Raw genomic sequence first — 20,548 nt, 5'->3', positions numbered from 1 at the left:
AAGATCTTCAAAATATGAATGTTGGATGAAAGCAACAGAACACTGTCTGATGGGGTTTTCAATGTACACAGATGTAAAATATATGGCAGCCTCAATACAAAGAAGGGAGGGCAAAAAGATCTATATGGTGATGAGGTTCCTATATCACACTTGAAGTGGCAGTATGTTAACTTGAAAAATTAAATATATATGGTTTTTGTGTGTGTGTGTGTGTGGTACGCGGGCCTCTCACTGTTGTGGCCTCTCCCGTTGCGGAGCACAGGCTCCAGACGCGCAGGCTCAGCGGCCATGGCTCACGGGCCCAGCCACTCCACGGCATGTGGAATCCTCCCGGACCGAGGCACGAACCCGTGTCCCCTGCATCGGCAGGCAGACTCTCAACCACTGCATCACCAGGGAAGCCCGTATATGTATTTTAATATACAGAGCAACCACTTAAAAAACTCACATAAAGAGATACAGTCAAACACTCAATAGATACATTGAAAAGGAAAACTGAACTTGTGTGAAACAACAGAGTCTCAAAATAAATGAAGCAAAAACTGATAGAACTGAAAGCAGATGTAGACAAATCCACAATTATACCTGGGAGAATTCACCTCTCTCTCAGTAACTGATAGAACAAACCGGATAAAGACAACATGTAGAACACCATCAACCAACCTGACCTAACTGACATATCTAGAACACTCCACCCAACAACAGCAGAATGCACACTCTTTTCAAGTGCACAATGAACAATCACCAAGAAGACTAGGTCATAAAACAAACCTTAACAAATTGAAAAGAACTGAAATCACCCAAAATGTGTTTGCAGATCATTATCAACTAGAAAACAATAATGAGAAGACATATGGAAAATCCCCAAATATTTGGAAATTAAACAACAAAGAGGAACTCAAGAGAAATTACAAAATATTTTAAATTGAATGGAAAGGAAAATAAAACATATTAAAATTTGATAAAGCTAAAGCAGTGCTCAGAGAGAAACTTATAGCATTACATGGTTAAATATACAATGCAAATAAACCTATAGACCTGGGTGGCTCAAGCCACAAACGTGATTCCAAAAGCACCTCAACTTCTTCTGAGAGTTAAATAAAATTATACACGTTAAGGTGACTACATAGTAGGTGTTTGTAAACATATGATGAATGAAAGAACAAGAGAACAAACAAATGAATAAACACGCAGGCAATAAATAAACAAAACTACAAGTCAGATAACTATGAAGCACTGAAGCATAGTCCTGGATAGCTTTTTCAACTCAATGAAATAACTAAGATTCCATTCCCTTGCTCTCTGGGGTAGTCAACAGCATGAATTTCTCGTAGCAAGAGCTAGAAAGCTACTGAAGCCCTGGTACAACCCTAGTTAATACCTTTTATTAACTGTATCAAAATGCCATGTGTCACAATGGCACTTCCTCTCTATTCAGCAGAAAAACCCACTCAGAAAAAAAGGGCAACCATTTTTCTCACGCTTACCCACATTTGTTTATAGTCCAATTGAATGTCACCCAGAATCCCTGGCAGGTCTATGGCCAGCACTTGCCAGTACTTTCATGACAAAGGGGTTCACAGGACATGACTCAATAACTTCAGGTTGCTTAACTCACTTCAGGTTTCCTAATCTTCCTGTAAAAGTAAGTTTCTACACAGGTGTCTCCCTTCACATTGACAAGCATAGAGAGAAGGGAGTGAGAGAGAGAGAAAAGGGACGAGAACCAATACTTATTTACTGAACACCTACGGTCAGCCAAGGTACTTTACACACACTGGTTCATTTAATTTGCTCAACAACTTGTAAAGTAGGAACAACCGTTCCCAAAGTACAAAGAGGAGAAAAGGAGACTGAAATTTAGGTCTTCCCACACCACAGATTCACAATGGCAAACCTGGACAGTAAACCCCATTAGCAATTTTGTTCAACTGGGTATGTTACAGAACGTTTATTCTGTTAACACTGGGACTCAAGTTCTCTAAGTCCCCACCAGTTCTGATCAAGAAACTCTTGAGCATCCTCACTGAACAAGGAACATGCAAAGCTCCAATTTCCAAGCTCCTAGGACCAAAAATAAATCCATGTACATTTGTGCTTCTAAATTCGTAGCCTACAATGCCTATCACTTTGTTGTGATGAATGATGCAAAACCTTTAAACCACAAGGGACAGGAACTGAATGCTGTCTCTGTGACTTAACCACACCTACGTTTTGCATTTAAGATACTAAGAAAACATTCTTGACTACTTCCTGCAAGATCAGTTGCTTCTGAAATTCTGGCTCAAGCCACAAAAGCCCCCCAACTTCTTTCAGATACATTTTCTCAGTTGAAAACCATTTGATGGCATTTACATGCTCTTCATTAAAATGAATGTGGTAATTATCTGTAGCCAGTGCTCTTTATCAGTTGCTTCTGCAAAACAGTGTATCTCTAATATATTAGGATCTCTAATATAACCTAGAGCAGTGGTTTAACTTTCATTTAAAATTTTTTCAGGGCTTCCCTGGTGGCGCAGTGGTTAAGAATCCGCCTGCCAATGCAGGGGACACAGGTTGGAGCCCTGGGCCGGGAAGATCCCACATGCCGCGGAGCAACTGAGCCCGTGCGCCACAACTACTGAGCCTGCACTCTAGAGGCCGAGAGCCACAAATACTGAGCCCACATGCTGCAACTACTGAAGCCCAGGTGCCTAGAGCCCATGCTCTGCAACAAAGAGAAGCCACCGCAATGAGAAGCCCACGCACCGCAACAGAGGAGCCCCAGCTCGCCGCAACTAGAGAAAGCCCATGTGCAGCAACGAAGACCCAACGCAGCCAAAAATAAATATATTTTTAAATAAATAATTTTTAATAAATAAATTTTAAGAATAAATAAATAATTTTTTTCAGTGCACACTGTGTAAATATACAGCATAAGAGGTGAAAGGAAAAGCATGTTAAGTTAAAGTTCAACTATTTTCTTTGCACACCTCAGCAGACTACACCCTTTTTTGTAGTCTACTACCTTAGACCACTAGAGGGTGTCTGACTGACAAGCAGTTCCCCAGATGATGGTTACCATTTAACAGCATAAACCACAGACAAGCTTTGAAGGTTTGGGGTTTTTTTGTTTTTTAAAGGCATAAAAGTGTTATACATGTACGTTTAAAAAAAAAAAGTCATGAAAAATTAGAAAGCCTTATTTAGGATAATAACCAAATGATCAATGAGAAAAATCCCTAGTGCTTTTTTTAAAATTGGAGTACAGCTGCTTTACAATATTGTGTTAGTTTATACTGTACAGCAAAGTGAATCAGCTGTATATATGTATACATATACATGAATGTATATACATATACATATATCCCCTCTTTTAAGGATTTCCTTCTCATTTAGGTCACCACAGAGCACTGAGTAGAGTTCCCTGTGCTACACAGTAGGTTCTCATTAGTTATCTATTTTACACACAGTACCAATAGTGTATATATGTCAATCCCAATTTCCCAAATCATCCCACCCCTAGTGTTTAAAGCGGTCAGCAAGAACCACTGACAACTGTGACAACAGATGACAGATGCCTAGGCAGGCAAGACAACATCTGCAAGTGGGCTGAAGGTCTTTGCTATCCAGGGACCCTGTCATTTAACCCCACAGTCACCACCTCAGTCAAATGACAGCAACACCTTCTATTACTTATTATTACTGTGTAGTCATTACTGTGTCCATTTATTGAGTGCCTAATACATGATCGATAGTGTGCCAGGTATTTTATATACAATTTCCTTGAATCCTAGCCATTCTGCAAAAGAGGTATCAGTATTAGTATGCTCATTTTGCAAGAGGAAATGTGATTACCATGTAATTTGACCAAAAGTAACACTGCTGCCATGAAGCAGAAAAGAAATTTAAACTGCACCACTGCTCCTTCTATTGGTGCAACAGTCTGCACAAGTATATATTTTCTCAATGGAACCATATTCTCCACACCTAAAGCACATTTGTACTGTGCTTTAAAAAGCATTTTCATATTAATCATGTCCTCAGTTTATTCTTCCAACAAGCCTGAGATATGTGAAAGAATAGCTACCACTTAAATATAGCAAAATCAGGCACAGTCCCAGAACCAAAGGATGCAACTGCTCAGCATGCAAGAAAGAGAATTTGGTGGAAGTGCCTTTTCTTTGAACAATCTCATTCAACAAAACAATTACTCACAGTTGGCAAATTCACCAAAAACAGGATCCACTGTTGTGTAAGAAGGTTTCTGACACACAAATCAACTACCCATAACCACATGTGACCTGACACCATAACAAGCTGGAAGCTATTTTGCAATCACAAAAATAGTTTTGGGAATGAAAGTGCAAATGCTAAACTTGGAATGCAAATACTGTTTTGAATTTTAAAAATGCATAAAACCTCAGCAATGGAAAGGGTTTTAGAGGTTCAGTCCAACTCTCCCCAGTTGCGGGGGGGGGTCTCCTCACCACCTCCATTTGGCACATTTCTGGGGGAGGGGCGTTCACTATCTCCACCATCAACCACTAATACTATTTACTGAGCATTTGTAATGTGCTGAGCATTCTAGATATATTAGCTTCAAATAATTAGATATATAATGACCACAGTGTATAGGAACCATACTTTCTGCCTGCAAACAAGAAAAAATGGGCTTGAGAAATGTGGGAAAAAAACACTTCCCCATTTTCTGTTTTTTAAAATAAAATTAGAAGTATAAAAATGATTATCTCTGGATTGCGGGATTATAGATAACTTTCCTTTGTATTTTTCTATCTTTGCTAGTTTTTAAAATAAATATTTTTTTCCTGACAAGTATTTATTACTTTATTTGGGAAATTTTCAAGCACATACAAAAGGAGTGAGGCTATAATGAACCCCAAGTTCCTATCAACTAAGTTCAACACCAATTATCAACACATGGCCAACCCACTTCCCCCTCTATCCCCAGGGAATTATTTTAAAGCAAATCCCAGATATCATATCATTTTATCCAATAAATACTTCAGGTTGTATCTCTAAAATAAGGGCCATGGGGGAGGATGGGGACCACAAAAACATTATCATACCGAAAAAATTAACAATACATATTACTTTTTTAATCAGAAAAATGTGTTTTTAAAAAATGAGATATTTAAGGGGAAGAAAGAAGAAAATGCTCAATGGCTTTACTACCTAAACAGCTTACATGACTCAGTTTCACTAAAGAGGTCTGACTGCATGGTTCTCTCTTTAGGCCACAAGAAAAACTGACAAAAATGTTTATTTCTAGTTATAAATGTTTCTGCGGTTTACCTGTTGAGAACTGCTTCCTTGTCTCCCAGACGGCTTTTAATTTTACTTGTCAGATAGTCCAAAAAGAGCGTCCAGATATCCAAACAAGAGAAGTAACCTTCATGAGTAGGCTATGGTGCAAAAGAAATCCAGACAATGAAATTACTTAATGCAACTACTCCTTAGAAACACACCCACCAGTGTTTACATCCACCAGAATGCTACAATCATAAGCCTAGGTTCCCTCGGCTTCTTGGTAACCACAATTGGTGTCTTTTATTCGGTCTTCACGATTGGGCCCTGTTGAACCTAACAAGACAAGGATACCATGGAACACATCATTAAGGAGATACTGTACTATGCAGGGCAAACCAATTTACAAAATAAGCCAAGCGAACACCTGTTTTAAAGTCTGAGACTGTGATGCGGACAGCTCTTACAGATCATCCAATTCAAATCTGTTTTAGAGAAAAAGAAACTGAGATCCAGAGATATGTTCAAGGTCACGGGTAGGAACAGGTCCCTTTACCCCCAGCCAATGCTCTTTCCACTACATACTATTACAAAACCAAAACTAAGTTTCAGTGGCTCCAAAGTGACAAGTTTACACATTTGAACATTAGGAAAGTAACACCTGCAGTCTTCCTACATAACAGATTGAAAATGAGCTCGTTAAGACTGACCTACAGGCTTTAGCTCATCTGCAAAGTAGACATGTCAAACAGGCTAATAGCAACCTCTTACCAGGTGTCCATAAGGACAAAGTAAGAAGAAAAGAGCAAGTCTTTGTAGGGTCCTAGTGCCTGGACCACTGCACTGATCAACTTTCTCAAGAGCCTTGAGATTCTATTTCATGCAAAATCCAAGCACTATATTCTCCAACATCTAGTCCTTCTCACACATATTCAGTTTCATCTGTGGCCCCCCAATCCCTTATATATCCACTCAAATTCTTGCTACCTACAAGAACTCTTTGGCTTTACTTGTGATTACTTCATCAAACCACATATTTTGATGGCAGAATTAGATATGGAAAGAAATAATACCATCATCTTCTTGAGTCAGTTTCCTTCCATCTCTGAGCCAAAGAAATCCAGAAGTTTACAACGGCATGTATGCAATCTGTCCAAGAGATAACTACCAATGACGGTGGTGGTATACCCAGGCTGAGTCTGAGACAGAAAAACTGTAAACTTAAAAAATGTGGCAGACCCCACTCACAAGCCACAGGGCAGCTCTGGAACTGGACTGCTACAGCTCAATCAGGACCACTGGCAGGGCCATCCTCAGAACACGAAATGAACCAGAAGAATAAGCAGAAAAAACAATAAGCCGTGTGGAAATAATATGGGTAGCTTGTGGACAGGCACTTGACTTGCACCCAGGAGATGTAGTCTTGTCCTGGCTTTGGCTTGCTGTGCTTCCAGTAAGGAGGTCACCCAGACGCCCTTCCTTGCTTTGAAAATAAATACCTACCAGATCCCTCACCAAAAACTATAACTGATCAGATGCATGTGGAGGTGCTTTCGAGAAAAGCCACCATATAAATCCAAGTGTTATGGCTATGTCAAAGTAGTTTACAATTATACACGCCTTTCTCATGCGTTTGAATTGAGGATTTACTGTGTGGCTCAAGGCTGGAAAAAAAGTTGGGCAAACACACCCTCTGTAGGACCTGAAACACTACCATTCACATCCACCTCTACAGGCCCCACTGTGAGGCCTTATGCACTGCCCACAGTCTGGCCTTTGACAATTTCTCTGGGCACAGATTGCTAAGGTCATAAAGGCAATAGGCTGACTGCACTTTTGGAGTCATACAACTTTGCAGAGCCCTCATGGACCCATTTTTAAAATGTACCCATACTCAGATTTTTTACTTTTCAGATTCCAGGGCTGGTTAGTCACTAAAGATCCTGGCAAGTTCCTTTAAAAAACTAATGATACTACTCTTCTCTCCAAGTGGTTTGTTTTGATTTGCATAGGTCTATTTGATCTTCACAACAGTCCTGGAAAGCGGAGAGATGTCTTTCTTCTTCCCATTTTACAGATAAAGAAACCAGAAGTCAAGTCATCTGCCCAAGGTGACAAGATAAAGAACAAAAACAGAACTAGACTGTGGATCGTAAGACTCCCCCAGTCCAGACCCTTCCCCCTATGCCATACTATCTCAGGCATGTTTTAAGAAGAAGGGGCAAAATGGAAACTGCAAGACCAAGAAGGAATTGGTAATGATACAGCAAGAGAAGGAGCAGGAAGACAGAGACCATATGTTTATACAGACACCTCAGGGGCTCAGCAATGGTGGAGGCAAACACCTGGTGAGCACTAGGGGCTGGAGGGACTGTGGCAGGACACTTAGGTGAAAGAAAAAATGCAGAAAAATAAACAGAAGAGAGGAAATGGTTACAGGAAGATACTACCACCATCTTTATTTTATTACTATTCTTTAAAAATATGTTGACCAGGGACTTCCCTGGTGGTGCAGTGGTTAAGAATCCGCCTACTGATGCAGGGGACACGGGTTCGAGCCCTGGTCCGGCAAGATCCCACATGCCGCAGAACGACTAAGCCCGTGCGCCACAACTAGCGAGCCTGTGCTCTAGAGCGCACGAGCCACAACTACTGAAGCCCGCGTGCCACAACTACTGAAGCCCGCATGCCTGGAGCCCGTGGTCCTCAACAAGAGAAGCCACCGCAATGAGAAGCCTGCGCACCGCAATGAAGAGTAGCCCCCGTTCACCACAACTAGAGAAAGCCCGTGTGCAGCAACAAAGACCCAACAGACCCAAAGATAAATAAATAATTAATTAATTTAAAAAAAATGTAGACCAGGACTAATATTTCCATGAATTGTAGGAACAAAAGGCAAAGTACACTGAGAATAACCCTCTAAACAAGAGAAAAGACACATTTTCCCCCTTTACAGAGAACTAAGCTATGATAAAGGAAGAGCACGCTGTTAATGAACAGATGAGAACTTAAAGCTCTCTCTTGAGAGCAATTTAATTTCTTATTCTTAAATCTTATCCTAAAGAAATCTTTTACTACCAGCTCCTGGGCCTAGAGTGTGCCCTGCCAGCTTCCTCTCTCCCTGCCTCTCCAGCAAAGGGCAGCTTCCCCTGGAGCCCCTTCCAGGTTCCTGCCCCTCTGGCCAGTGCTCAGAATCGGCTTCTGCCTGCACCTTGAGGCCACCAACCCACACAGCCCGGAGTCTGCACCCAGAAATGCAAGTCCTTGCACAGGAGGCCAGCAGAATACAGGGAGCTCAGCTGACAGTGACCCGCTGGTGAGGGAGGAAGACAGAAGCTTGCTGTTTGCCTCATGACCATCTATCTCTTCTCCCAGTATGTAATTAAAACATATATAAATATACAAAACCACCACTCTCGGTTCAATGGAAAATTAGCCCGTAGGATTCTAGTGAAAGAATCATAGAAGATGAATATGGAAAGACCCTAAAGATGCCCACTGCAGTCTATCTCCCTAGGAAATTTAAAAGACTTGTCCAAGGACAGAGACGTAATAGAAATAACCAGAGCTCAAACACAGAACTTTTGGGTCCACATCCAAAGAAGGAAGCATCAGACGTGCATACTTCAAAACACTTTTTAGCTTTCTTCTACACCACGTATACTAAAAAGGTCCCATTTTACACAGGGAGCAAAATCGCAAGACGGTTCAGTCTGTTTCCCAAACAAACCCTTCCTTCTGCCCCCAGCACTGGCTTCTTATCTCTCGTTCGTTTCTGCTGCACTTATTCTAAGGTATCTATCAAATCCTTCCTTTTTTCCTGGTCCCCTTTAAGATTTCCCCAGATCCATCTCAAATCTCTCCCACTTCTGATGCTTCTCCTCTCCTACATCCTCACCCTCCTACATCTCATCACCTCTTCTATCCCTTCTTAGGCCTAGTGAGATCAGCGTGCTTCCTTCTTGCTCTGCACTCACTGGCCCCTGGCCCCTCTATCAGACATCGTCTGTGTCACTTCTTTAACCTTTGATCCTCCTGCTCCATCCGCACCCTTCCAAATCCCCTTTTACATACACACACCCCTCCCAGCCTCCACCCTTACCTCTCCTCCAGCCTCATTAAGTTACAACGTCAGTGATTGAAACAGCCAAAAAAGACTGCTTGTAAAATCAGATGCCCTCACTGACCCAGCAGTTTCATCCCTGGTAATATACCAACATACGCAGAAAGAGCTACGTATGTACATCAAAAGGCAGGCACAAGAATGTTCACTGCAACATGATTCATGACCACCAAAAACTGGAAGTGGCCCAAATCAGCAGTAGAGTGGCTTTTCTAATGACTTCCTATAAAACAATGAAAACAAACTACTGCTACACACAACACAGATGAAGCTCACAAACATAATGTTGAATGAAAAAAGTCAGACAAAACAAATCGACATTGTATGCTTCCATTTAGAGAAGTTCTAAAACAGGCACAACTCATCTGGGATATTAAAGTCAGGTCTGGGGTTACTTCTGGGGAGGATGTGGAGGGGAGTGATGAAGGACATGAGGGGATTTCTGGGGGTGCTGGTAATGTTCTACTTCTTGACTTAGGTGGTGGTCACATGTCCTGTTCGTTTTGGGAAAACTCACAAAGCTATACATGTATGATTTATGCACTTTTCCATACATGTGTGATAGTTCAACAAAAAGCTTTTTTGGGGGAGTGGGGGGAGGGGCTGCACTGCAATGCTTGCGGGATCTCAGTTCCTCGACCAGGGATTGAGCCCGGACCACGGCAGTGAAAGCCCCGAATCCTAACTACTAGGCCACCAGGGAGCTCCCCAAAAAGCTTATTTTAAAAAGACACACAAATGGGCACAAGTGATAGGGCATGACAGAAATGTTTAAAACTGGACTCTGATGATGGCTGCACAAGTCTATAAATCTACCAAACATCACTGAATTGTACAATTACAATGGGTGAATTGCATAGTAAGTAAATGTTATCTCAATAAAGCTGCTAAAATATATATAGAAACAAAAAATACTGAGTCATCAGAATGTAAATTCAGTGAAGGCAAGGACTTTGTTTACAAGGGTTATATGCCTCGCTCCTGGAACACAACAGGAGCTCGAAAAACATCTGCTGAATGGGGGAAACAACTGGATCCACCAAAACTGAACTCTTGAGAGCTTCACTATTTACAATCTCCTTGTGGGAAGTCTTAGTGACAGTTACAGACTAGAACTAAAGGCCCTAACTTCAGACCTTTTCTATATTTTGTTTCTTCAACATAACAGTGATTAAGAGCAGACTCTATGGGTTCAAATCCTGGCTCCACCGCTTACTAACTGTATGACCCTCAGCAAGTTATCTTTGTGCCTCAGTTTCTTTATCTGTAAAATGGGGATGATAATAATACCTACCTCATAGGGTTGTTATGAAGGATAAATGTGTTAATCTTCATATAGTAAAACACTATATAAATGTTTGACAAATAAAATAAAGAAGTTCTTTCTCCTGAAAATAACAAAGCAGACATTTTGAGTGGCAAGGGATAGACATGGGCAGTTCCAGTGCTTTACCTGATGAAATGTGTACTTGAACAAAAGTGTCAAAAACTCCACCACGGGGAACTGGGAGTAGGACTCGATTCTTCTTAGGTGAACACTCACAAAGAGCCGCAGAAAGTCAGTAAACTTCTCAATGTAGCTAAAGAAGACAAGAAGACAAAAGGTGACAATGAGAAACTCGGCCACCTCCCTAGAAGAGAACTCAAATTCAATCCAAATTTCTTTCAGTACAAAACTATACAGATTTATAACAAATATTATTTTCAGTTAAAAATATAAAGGCCTGCAACAATTACCTACAGGTCAGGCAACCCTTCATTCCATTACCACCTGAAACATAGCAGAAAAGCAACTTTAATCCTCAGACACTATCTAGGTAAGGCATCTTATAAGCTAGCATACTCATATTTTCTAACTCAGTGTTATGACCCAATTAAAGTGAAAGGAAATGGTTCTCAAAAGGTCCATGGGCAGATGATCTGTCATTTCAATGTGGCAAGTCTGGAGGGCTGGTTTTCTTTGCTAGGAGGCCAAAATATTAAAACGAATGTGCTAAAAACCCAAAAACAAAACAAGGCTATAGGAAAGGGATGGATGGCATCCAGGTAAGATATATTCAGTCTTGCAACCTAATGTTCATGTTTTTTCCCACCCTCTGGCTCCTGGTGCAAATTAAACATAGCACGTCTCAATCCATTCTAAAAGTGATTTCAAATCTAAGGGAGGAGGACTGTTAGAGCTGGACAAGACTCAGGGACAATTTAATGATGCATCATTTTAGAGATGAAGCCCAGAGAGATAAAGTGACTGGCCCAAGGTCACTCAGCCAGCTCACAGAAGAATGGGACTACCATCTACTCCCAATCCAGTGCTCTTTCTTTTCACATCACAGTGAATTCCCAATTCATTTGTATTCAAAAATCATTTCACAGAAGAGTGTGGGTCACAGCTGCAAGGATAAGATATTTTTGTTATTGAATACACAGCACATCATCACTCTCACATTTCAGAAACTGTCATTTTAAGCTCCTAAATACCAAAAGGTGATTAGAAAATGAGATGGGCATACCTCCATAAACCACATTTCAGAGACAGGTTAAAAAAGATAAAAGATACACTGGGCCTTAGCCAAATATTGAACGATGGCTAAAAGCAATTCTGAAACGCCTAACTGCAAAAAGCTGTGTTTTTTTTTTTTTTTTTAAAGCAAAGATGTATGAGATAATAAAGGGGAAGAAGACTACTCCTCAGAAGAGCAAAACTGGCCCATAATAAAATGTCCCACATTGTTCCTGGGACCTAGCACCCTGAGGGTGGCCAATCTGTGTGGCCGCCACACACAGGTAAGCTTACTTGCAGCTTAAAAAAAAAATTAATTTGTTTGATAAGGATCATGGGGTCAAATACTTGAAAAACAATAAGGCACTAATCAACTGTTTTTAGAGACAGGAAAGTACAAAAAAACTTCTCTGAGGCCTTCAATCACTAATACTCAAGAGCAGGAACTCCTCATTCCTCGCTCAGCCTATTACACATTTTTATGTGGTTATTCAAAGACACCAACCAGTTTGCTGCTCTTCAGGAAGATGCACTCAATTCCCTACCACCCATTAAAGAATAAGGAGAAGTCATGGGTCAAATACCACACAATCTCAATTTTATTTGAATCTCCAACCCAATTTTTTTAAAGAATACAAGCAAGAGTGTTCAGTAGCTAAAACTCCGATTTTATTTCACCTCATTTTCTTTCCCTTGCCCACCTTCTGGTACAGGTGCTAATGAGCAGTAGAAAGTTAGAAAAAAAGGCAGTAGAGGAAGAGAGGAAGAAACCTGGTTAAGCAGCTCCTAAACAACTGAGAATGGACTTAGCTGTTTAGAATTAGTGGTAAGGGACCCAAGAGCCAGGAAGCAAGCACACAGTGTTGTTCATGTCACCTTTCTGCTTCCAGGCACCTCTCAGCTTTCACAGGGCAATAGGAAGCATAGGATTAAAATATAAAACCAAGAGCACAAAAGTTACACGTAACAAAATCAGAACACAGATCATCCGTGATGACATTTTTATACCACCCAAATGTAAGCCATAACAAACATTACACCACAAGTAAAAGTCAGAACAACTGATATCTGATGGTTGGTACAAGCAGTTGGGTTACTGTTGTGATTTTTTTAAACATATGAAAATACAGCCTTTCTTAACCAAAGCTAGAAAGGATATAAACATATAAGCTGTGTGTCTGAATGTTGATGCTTTTGAATTCAAATAGGAAGCTATTACCAAATAATGAAAAATAAAACCAACATATTACCATATCAGATTATGAGTTCTTTTGTGATTATACAAAGAAAATTTCACACAAAGCTTGTTTACAATGAACCAAACCAAAATAATCTCATGTATCATCTTTTTCAACTTTAGAAAAACGTATTACAATTGCTAAATTTAGAAAGCACTAAAACTGTCTTAACTTTAGGCACTTGACTTTATATCCCACTGCTTACTCTAAAGAAAAAGAAATGGCTTAACTCTGTATAGCTTAACAACAAAAACAAGCCAAGGAAAATTGATGAAAATACTAACAACTTTTGCTGCCAGGCAATCTATAAATATTTACTAATTCAATACAATTTATCTGTTTGAAAGTCTCTGAACAGTCAACATAATGTTCTTAATATAAGCTTCCAATTTTCCCTTTTGTTTTTACACAGCAGTAGCATCATATTAATGAAAGCTGTAAGACACATAAATGACATCATCTGTAAGGGAAATAAATGAGACCATGCCTCAGCATACTGTGGAACCATCTGCTAAGAGTCCTTAATAAAGAGAGGCTAAGTGATTTTAGGCTCCATTCAGGAGGACAGTAACCAAGAAACTCAGGTGTGTGCCCCATTAACAACTCTCCTTTCTTTTGATGAAAACTTGCCATCGGTGTAAAACTCACAATAGTGACAACATTCCTATACACTGCACGATGTTCACTTGAGAAAAGTCAAATAGTAAGAACCAACAAGCAACACCAAGCAAGGAAGGGCAAGTGTACTCCTGTACCTCCACGGGCCTCCTCTCCTGTGCTTGGCTACGCATGAGCAGCGGTCCCAGCTCCTGCACCACCTCAGACCTGCAGACAAAGAGTGAGGAGAGGGCGGACAAGGGTGGAAGGGAGGACAGGAGATGGACGGGCAAAGAAGACAACCAACCTACACAATTCACACAATTCACAACTTTTCCAACTCAACTCGTTTCCCTTAACCACCCTAGCCCTTCCAGCTAAGCTTGGACTTACTGATACACACCTACCTCTCCGTTCCTCACCAGGAGCCCCAGATTCTGAAACCAAAGAGGATTACAGACACTATGCAGCGCAACGTGATAAACAGTCAAGGCCCATTCTCAGGGCACAACCGATGCCACACCTGTTTTCATTACCTCTCATCGAGTTCTTCTAGCCTGCTCTTCACCGTGTGGGCATTGTTATCCTTGGTGATTTTCTGCAGGAGGTAGAAAGTCTGCTGGAACATACGCAGTAAGTACTCCTCGAACTCCATAGGCACACAGTTCTTGGACATGAGTTCATTGATGCAGGACATGGCCAGGACCCCAAGCCGGCCGCGCTCCTGACCCAACACACAGTTCTGGCTGCTGCCGTTAACTGATGCCATCTTTCTGGCCCGGATGTCACAGCCAAAGCGTGCAAAGTGGAAGATGGTGGTAAGGAGGGACGGGGTGATGCTGGCAGACAGAGGAATCCAACTGAAGAGATGGGCCAGGCACTCCAAGGCCAGGGAACAGATATACTCACTCTCCACATCAAGGATGGGGATTGGCTGATTCAACAGTTTGGCTGAACTAGGACTCTGCAACAGGTTACTCAGTAAGTCACCTGAAACACAAAAGGCTTTTAAGATAAACACTATCAAATCTCTTATAAACCAATTTAAGTAATTCTCCTTAAAAAAAACAAAAACAAAAAACCAAGCATTAGCATAAAGCAGAAGTTCTCAAAGTTTGGTCCAGGGACCCTGGAGAGCCCCCAGAACCCCTTTTGGGGTTCACAAATTCAAAACATTTTTAAAAGAATGTTATTTTCCTTTTTCACTTTTATTATCTCACAAATGTACAACGGAGCTTTCCAGAGGTTACATGCCAAGTTACAAGCAACAGAGAAAAAGCAAATGCTATCTATTATTAAGCTACATATTAAAGAGATTTACAAAAATGTAATGCTGCTCTTCTCAGTAAATGTTTTTGTTTGCTTTGGAAAAGTTATTTTTCATTAAGATATATTATTTGTTAATATGCACTGAGTTCATCACAGTTACTTTTAAAAGAATTAATAAATATTTCCAAATTTTCTCAGTTTGAATATCAATAGATAAAACCCACAAAGCTCTTTGAGGACCTCAATAATTCTTTTTTTTTTTTGCGATACGCGGGCCTCTCACTGTTGTGGCCTCTCCCGTTGCGGAGCACAGGCTCCGGACGCGCAGGCTCAGCGACCATGGCTCACGGGCCCAGCCACTCCGCGGCATGTGGGATCCTCCCGGACCAGGGCACGAACCCGTGTCCCCTGCATCGGCAGGTGGACTCCCAACCACTGCGCCACCAGGGAAGCCCCCTCAATAATTCTTAAGAGTAAAGGTGTCCAGGGAATTCCCTGGTGGCACGGTGGTTAAGAATCCACCTGCCAATGGAGGAGACACAGGTTCAAGCCCTGGTCCAGGAAGATCCCACATGCCGCAGAGCAACTAAGCCCGGGTGCCACAACTACTGAGCCTGCGCTCTAGAGTCAGCGAGGCACAACTACTGAGCCTGCGTGCCACAACTACCAAAGCCCGGGCGCCTAGAGCCCGTGCTCTGCAACAAGAGAAGCCACCGCAATGAGAAGCCCGCGCACCACAACGAAGAGGAGCCCCCGCTCACCACAACTAGAGAGAAAGCCTGTGTGCAGCAACAAAGACCCAACGCAGCCAAAAAATAATAATAATAATTAATTTTAAAAAAAAGAGTAAAGGGGTTCAGGGTGGGCAAAACAAGTGAAGGTGGTAAAAAGGTACAAACTTCCAGCTGTAAGACAAATAAGTCCCGGGGATGTAATGTACAATATGGTGACTATAGTTTACAATACTGTATTGTATATTTGAAAGTTGCTAATAGTGTAAAATAAATTCTCACAAGAAAAAAATTTGTAACTATGTGTGGTAACGGATCTACATTTACTGTGGTGGTTATTTTGCAAATATACATAAATCACTATTTTGTACACCTGAAACTAACACTAACAGTGTTATATGTCAATTATACCTCAAATGAAAAAAAAAAAAGAGTAAACAGGTCCAAAGACCAAAAATTTGAAACTACTGGGCTAGTCAAGGTGAGGTCTGTGGACCTGCATCATCAACATAACCTGAAAGTTTGTCGGAAATACAAATGATCAGGCAACACCCACACCCACTGAAGTAGAACCTGGGGGGCCAGGGCAGGAAGCTGTTCTTGTACCAGCTCTCCAGGTGATTCTTATGCTTGCTTAATTTTTGAGAAGCACTGAACACTAAAGGAAATCACACAAAATGAAATTGGGGGTGGGGGTGGCTATAAAATTATTTTAGAGAAGACAAAAGAAGACAAACATTCATAACTATAACAAGAAGAAGCCTTTCCTGAATTAAAGGTGTGACTATACAAAATGAAAGGGCTTATTCTGCCCCAAGAAAAAAAATAAGGAGTAATCAATACAAAAACTTCAGGAATAAGGGAATGTAGGCAGAAAAAGCACATATACAAAGGAGAAAACCCCGAATTCAGACTTCACAGTAACAGTCAAAGCCAAAAAACAGTGGTGCAGTGTCTACAAGTTCTGGGGCAAAGAATGACTTAACCCAAAGGTCCCCTTTGAGTATAAAAGAAGGTGACATTTTTTTCAAACATGCAAAAATTCTAATAATATATTGCCCACAAATTCTTAGGGAGGATACTGAACAATGAAATCATGCAAATAAAGAGATAAATAAAAAAGAATTACAGAATGGTGAAGCTGTGGCAAAGGGACTAATGCAAGCACTGAATTAAATACAGAATCAAGACCAAACAAATGGAGGAATTATAGAAGGGTGTGCTAACTAACTTTCTCACCTTTCACAAGCACGAAGTCTCAAAATATACGGTCTAGGGCTTCCCTGGTGGCGCAGTGGTTGAGAATCTGCCTGCTGATGCAGGGGACACGGGTTCGAGCCCTGGTCTGGGAAGATCCCACATGCCGCGGAGCAACTACGCCCGTGAGCCACAACTACTGAGCCTGCGCGTCTGGAGCCTGTGCTCCGCAACAAGAGAGGCCGCGATAGTGAGAGGCCCGCGCACCGCGATGAAGAGTGGCCCCCGCTTGCCACAACTAGAGAAAGCCCTCACACAGAAACGAAGACCCAACACAATTTAATTAACTCCTACCCCCAACATCTTCTAAAAAAAAAATATATATATATATATATGGTCTAAAATTAAAATATGTAGTAAGAAATTGGTTTTCATAATCTTTTTTTCTTATTCTTGGAGATATCTTTTACAAACTAATATTCCTTGTGGAAAAAGCATCTCAAGGTCAGCAATTCCTTCCATTTAATACTTCCTGTTAAATTCAAGTAAAACTAAAACTGAATAGTCTTTAGCAAAAATATATGATACCAAAAAAATATATATGATACGATGCCATTTGGTCCTTTTATTCAGTTTAATCTATCTTTAACTGCATTTATGTAGAGAGAGAGGTCTGGAATGATGTTATTTCTGTATGGTGGAATACTGAGTAAATTTTTACATTTTGTTTTTTACCTTATAGCAGCAGTTCTCAAATGTTTTAGTCTTAAAACCCCTTTACACTCTTAAAAATCACTGAGGACAGCAAAAAGCTTCTTTCTGTAGGTTATTTCTATTGATATTTGTCATATTAAGAAATTAAAACTAATAATTTTTCAAATATTTAATTCATTTAATAATGATAAGCCCATTACATGTTAGCATAAATAACATTTTTAAATGAAAAAATTGTATTTTGCCTTCCAAAAAATTAGTGAGAAGAATAGCACTGTTTTTACATTTTTGGAAATCTCTTTATTGTGTGGCTTGAAAGAAGACAGCTAGATTCTCTCATCTAGTTCTGTACCCAATCTGTTGTACGATGTTGTTTTACTGAAGAGAACCCAACTTCACATAGATATACAACTGAAAGAGAAGGAAGTGGCCTTTTCAGATAACGGCAGCTATTCTAATACTAAAATCTGATGAGTACTAATTTCTTAAAGGTTAATTGCAATGTGGAATCTGAATGAGCTTTTTTTACTCGGTATACTCATGAGAGTGAGAATAAAAATGACAAACAACGTCTTAGTATTTTTATGACCACATCGTTGACCTTTGGGACCCTGAAAGGGTTTGGGGTATTTTTTATGACCACATCGTTGACCTTTGGGACCCTGAAAGGGTTTGGTCCCCAGACCTGTTGAGAACTGCTGCCTTATACTAATGTTGGATTAATATGAACAGAGTAGTTAACGTTTCTCAGCCTCAATCTCTTCAGCCATTAAAATGGGGATTTTGTGATTTATTAATAAGAGTTTAATTTCCATTGTTAAAACTAGATTAAAAAGTTGTCCTCTGGCATCTATCTTGAAAGGTGTTTGCTGGTTTCTGTTCTGAAAGAGCTGCATTTGATACCAGATGAGACTCATCATGATCTCAGCTACTCAAGCTGGTAATCAGAAGACCTGGTTTCAAAGAATAATGCAAGAAGGATGTTCAAGCAGATTCTGCAAACGTTTCAGTTTGTTTATTACTAGATTAATAATTTTGATTTTTGGAATTGCTGTGGTGGCTTTCCACTTGAGTCATACAACTTTCTCTCTATCAATGGTTGTTTCTGGTATTGCTTTTTTCATCGTTCATGGACTGACGGCCATTTATGAAAGATGCCAGTTAGAGGAAATCACCATTACCCAACTATTAGAATTATCAGGGCATTTATCAACCAGGATCAAATGGAGGCTTTAGCAATGGAGGAACCAACAGACACCACCTCAGTATGATCTTATACTAAACCCGGACACTGTTGAGCCCTTGGGCCTTTTTAAAGTCTCTTGAACATTCTTAAATAGAAATAAATTCTGGCTTTAAAAACAAAAACAAAACAAAAAGTTGGCCCTATTCTTCAGCTCAGAAGAATTTTTCCAGAATGGGATTCTAAGGTGGGGTGTGGGGAGAGCAACACATCAATGATAACACTGATGTTAAGAACAGCTACTAGGACTTCCCTGGTGGTGCAGTGGTTAAGAATCCGCCTGCCAATGCAGGGGACAGGGGTTCGAGCCCTGGTCCGGTAAGATCCCACATGCCGCAGAGCAACTAAGCCTGTGCGCCACAACGACTCAGCCTGTGCTCTACCTGAGAGCCACAACTACTGAAGCCTGGGCGCCTAGAGCCCATGCTCCGCAACAAGAGAAGCCACTGCAATGAGAAGCCCGCACACTGCAACAAAGAGTAGCCCCCGCTTGCCACAACTAGAGAAAGCCCGCGCGCAGCAACCAAGACCCAACACAGCCATAAATAAATAAATAATAGCTTTTTTAAAAAAAAAGAACAGCTACCATTTCATGTGCTATTATTATTTGCTTGGTGCTGCACCAAGCACTTTACATATTCTCATTTAATGCTCCCAGCTCTAAAGTAGGTATTATGATTATCTGCACTTACAGACAGTTAGAATAACTCAAACACAGATAGATGAGGCATTTCCCCCATGTTCCTCAGCTAGTCAGAGGCAGAGCTGAAACTAAAACCTATTAGGTCTAGCCCCAAAGCCTATGCTCCTTCCCAGAAGCCAGGTCAGGAAAGATTATGCAGCCAAGAAAAATGATCAGTCAGAAAGCTAATATTCAAAAATAGAAAAATATGTAAGATCCAAAGTCACATGTAAAATAGCATGTGTACACCATGACAGAAACTATACAAAGATATAAGCACAAGGACAAAGACTGAACGGGAGTATGCAAAGGTAAAACCTGTTTATGTGGATAGGATGATCTCTATTTTTTCCCCTCAAAACAAGTATCTTTTAATGTTGTTTCTCAATAAAAATTATTTTACTCAACTTTAAATGTTTCAGGGAATTTTAGTAAATCACAGAAGAATTTTTCGAAAATTATATATTCTTTTTTCTTCTTTTTTTTTTTGCGGTACATGGGCCTCTCACTGTTGTGGCCTCTCCCGTTGCGGAGCACAGGCTCCGGACGCGCAGGCTCAGCGGCCATGGTTCACGGGCACAGCCGCTCCGTGGCACGTGGGATCTTCCCAGACCGGGGCACGAACCTGTGTCCCCTGCATTGGCAGGCAGACTCTCAACCACCGCACCACCAGGGAAGCCCCCAAATTATATTTTAATCCAAGTGAAGGAATCGCCACAGAACAGAGACTCTGCTTCATGCTGCAGCATTTACAAAGCTATGCTGAGAGAGCTTTAACAAGCTCTTGATTATAAAGAGGGCTTGTAAGAGGGCTCCTCGATTTTAAAAAACCCATGACCAACCTCATCTTCCCTGAATTGGGCCAGGCCCTGGCAGCAACAGACACCCACGCCGCAAGTAGTACGTAGGCTACTCTGGGGCATTTACTAACTTGGAAGTAACCCAGACATGGTTGGAACACTTGTAATGGGCTTTCATACAAAGATCCCCTCAGCTTTTTTCTTTTC

At 40.8% G+C, this 20,548-nt stretch overlaps 1 protein-coding gene across 2 annotated transcripts in view; it reads right to left on the bottom strand.

The window, feature by feature from the left end:
* The window catches only part of XPO6 (exportin 6), a 109,008-nt gene that overhangs the window by 37,990 nt on the left and 50,470 nt on the right, over nt 1–20,548 (bottom strand). For both annotated transcript variants that reach the window (XM_081256998.1, XM_081256997.1), the window contains exons 7-9: nt 14,242–14,695; nt 10,824–10,950; nt 5,296–5,405 (exon numbers count right to left, since the gene is read on the bottom strand). In XM_081256998.1, the coding sequence (XP_081113124.1) occupies nt 5,296–5,405; nt 10,824–10,950; nt 14,242–14,695 (691 nt within the window). The remainder of the gene's footprint in view (nt 1–5,295; nt 5,406–10,823; nt 10,951–14,241; nt 14,696–20,548) is intronic.

The sequence above is a fragment of the Mesoplodon bidens genome, assembly GCF_964165515.1.
Source record: "Mesoplodon bidens genome assembly, chromosome: 15".
Classification (NCBI taxonomy): Eukaryota; Metazoa; Chordata; class Mammalia; order Artiodactyla; family Ziphiidae; genus Mesoplodon; species Mesoplodon bidens.
This window is presented reverse-complemented; position numbering and strand designations above follow the sequence as displayed.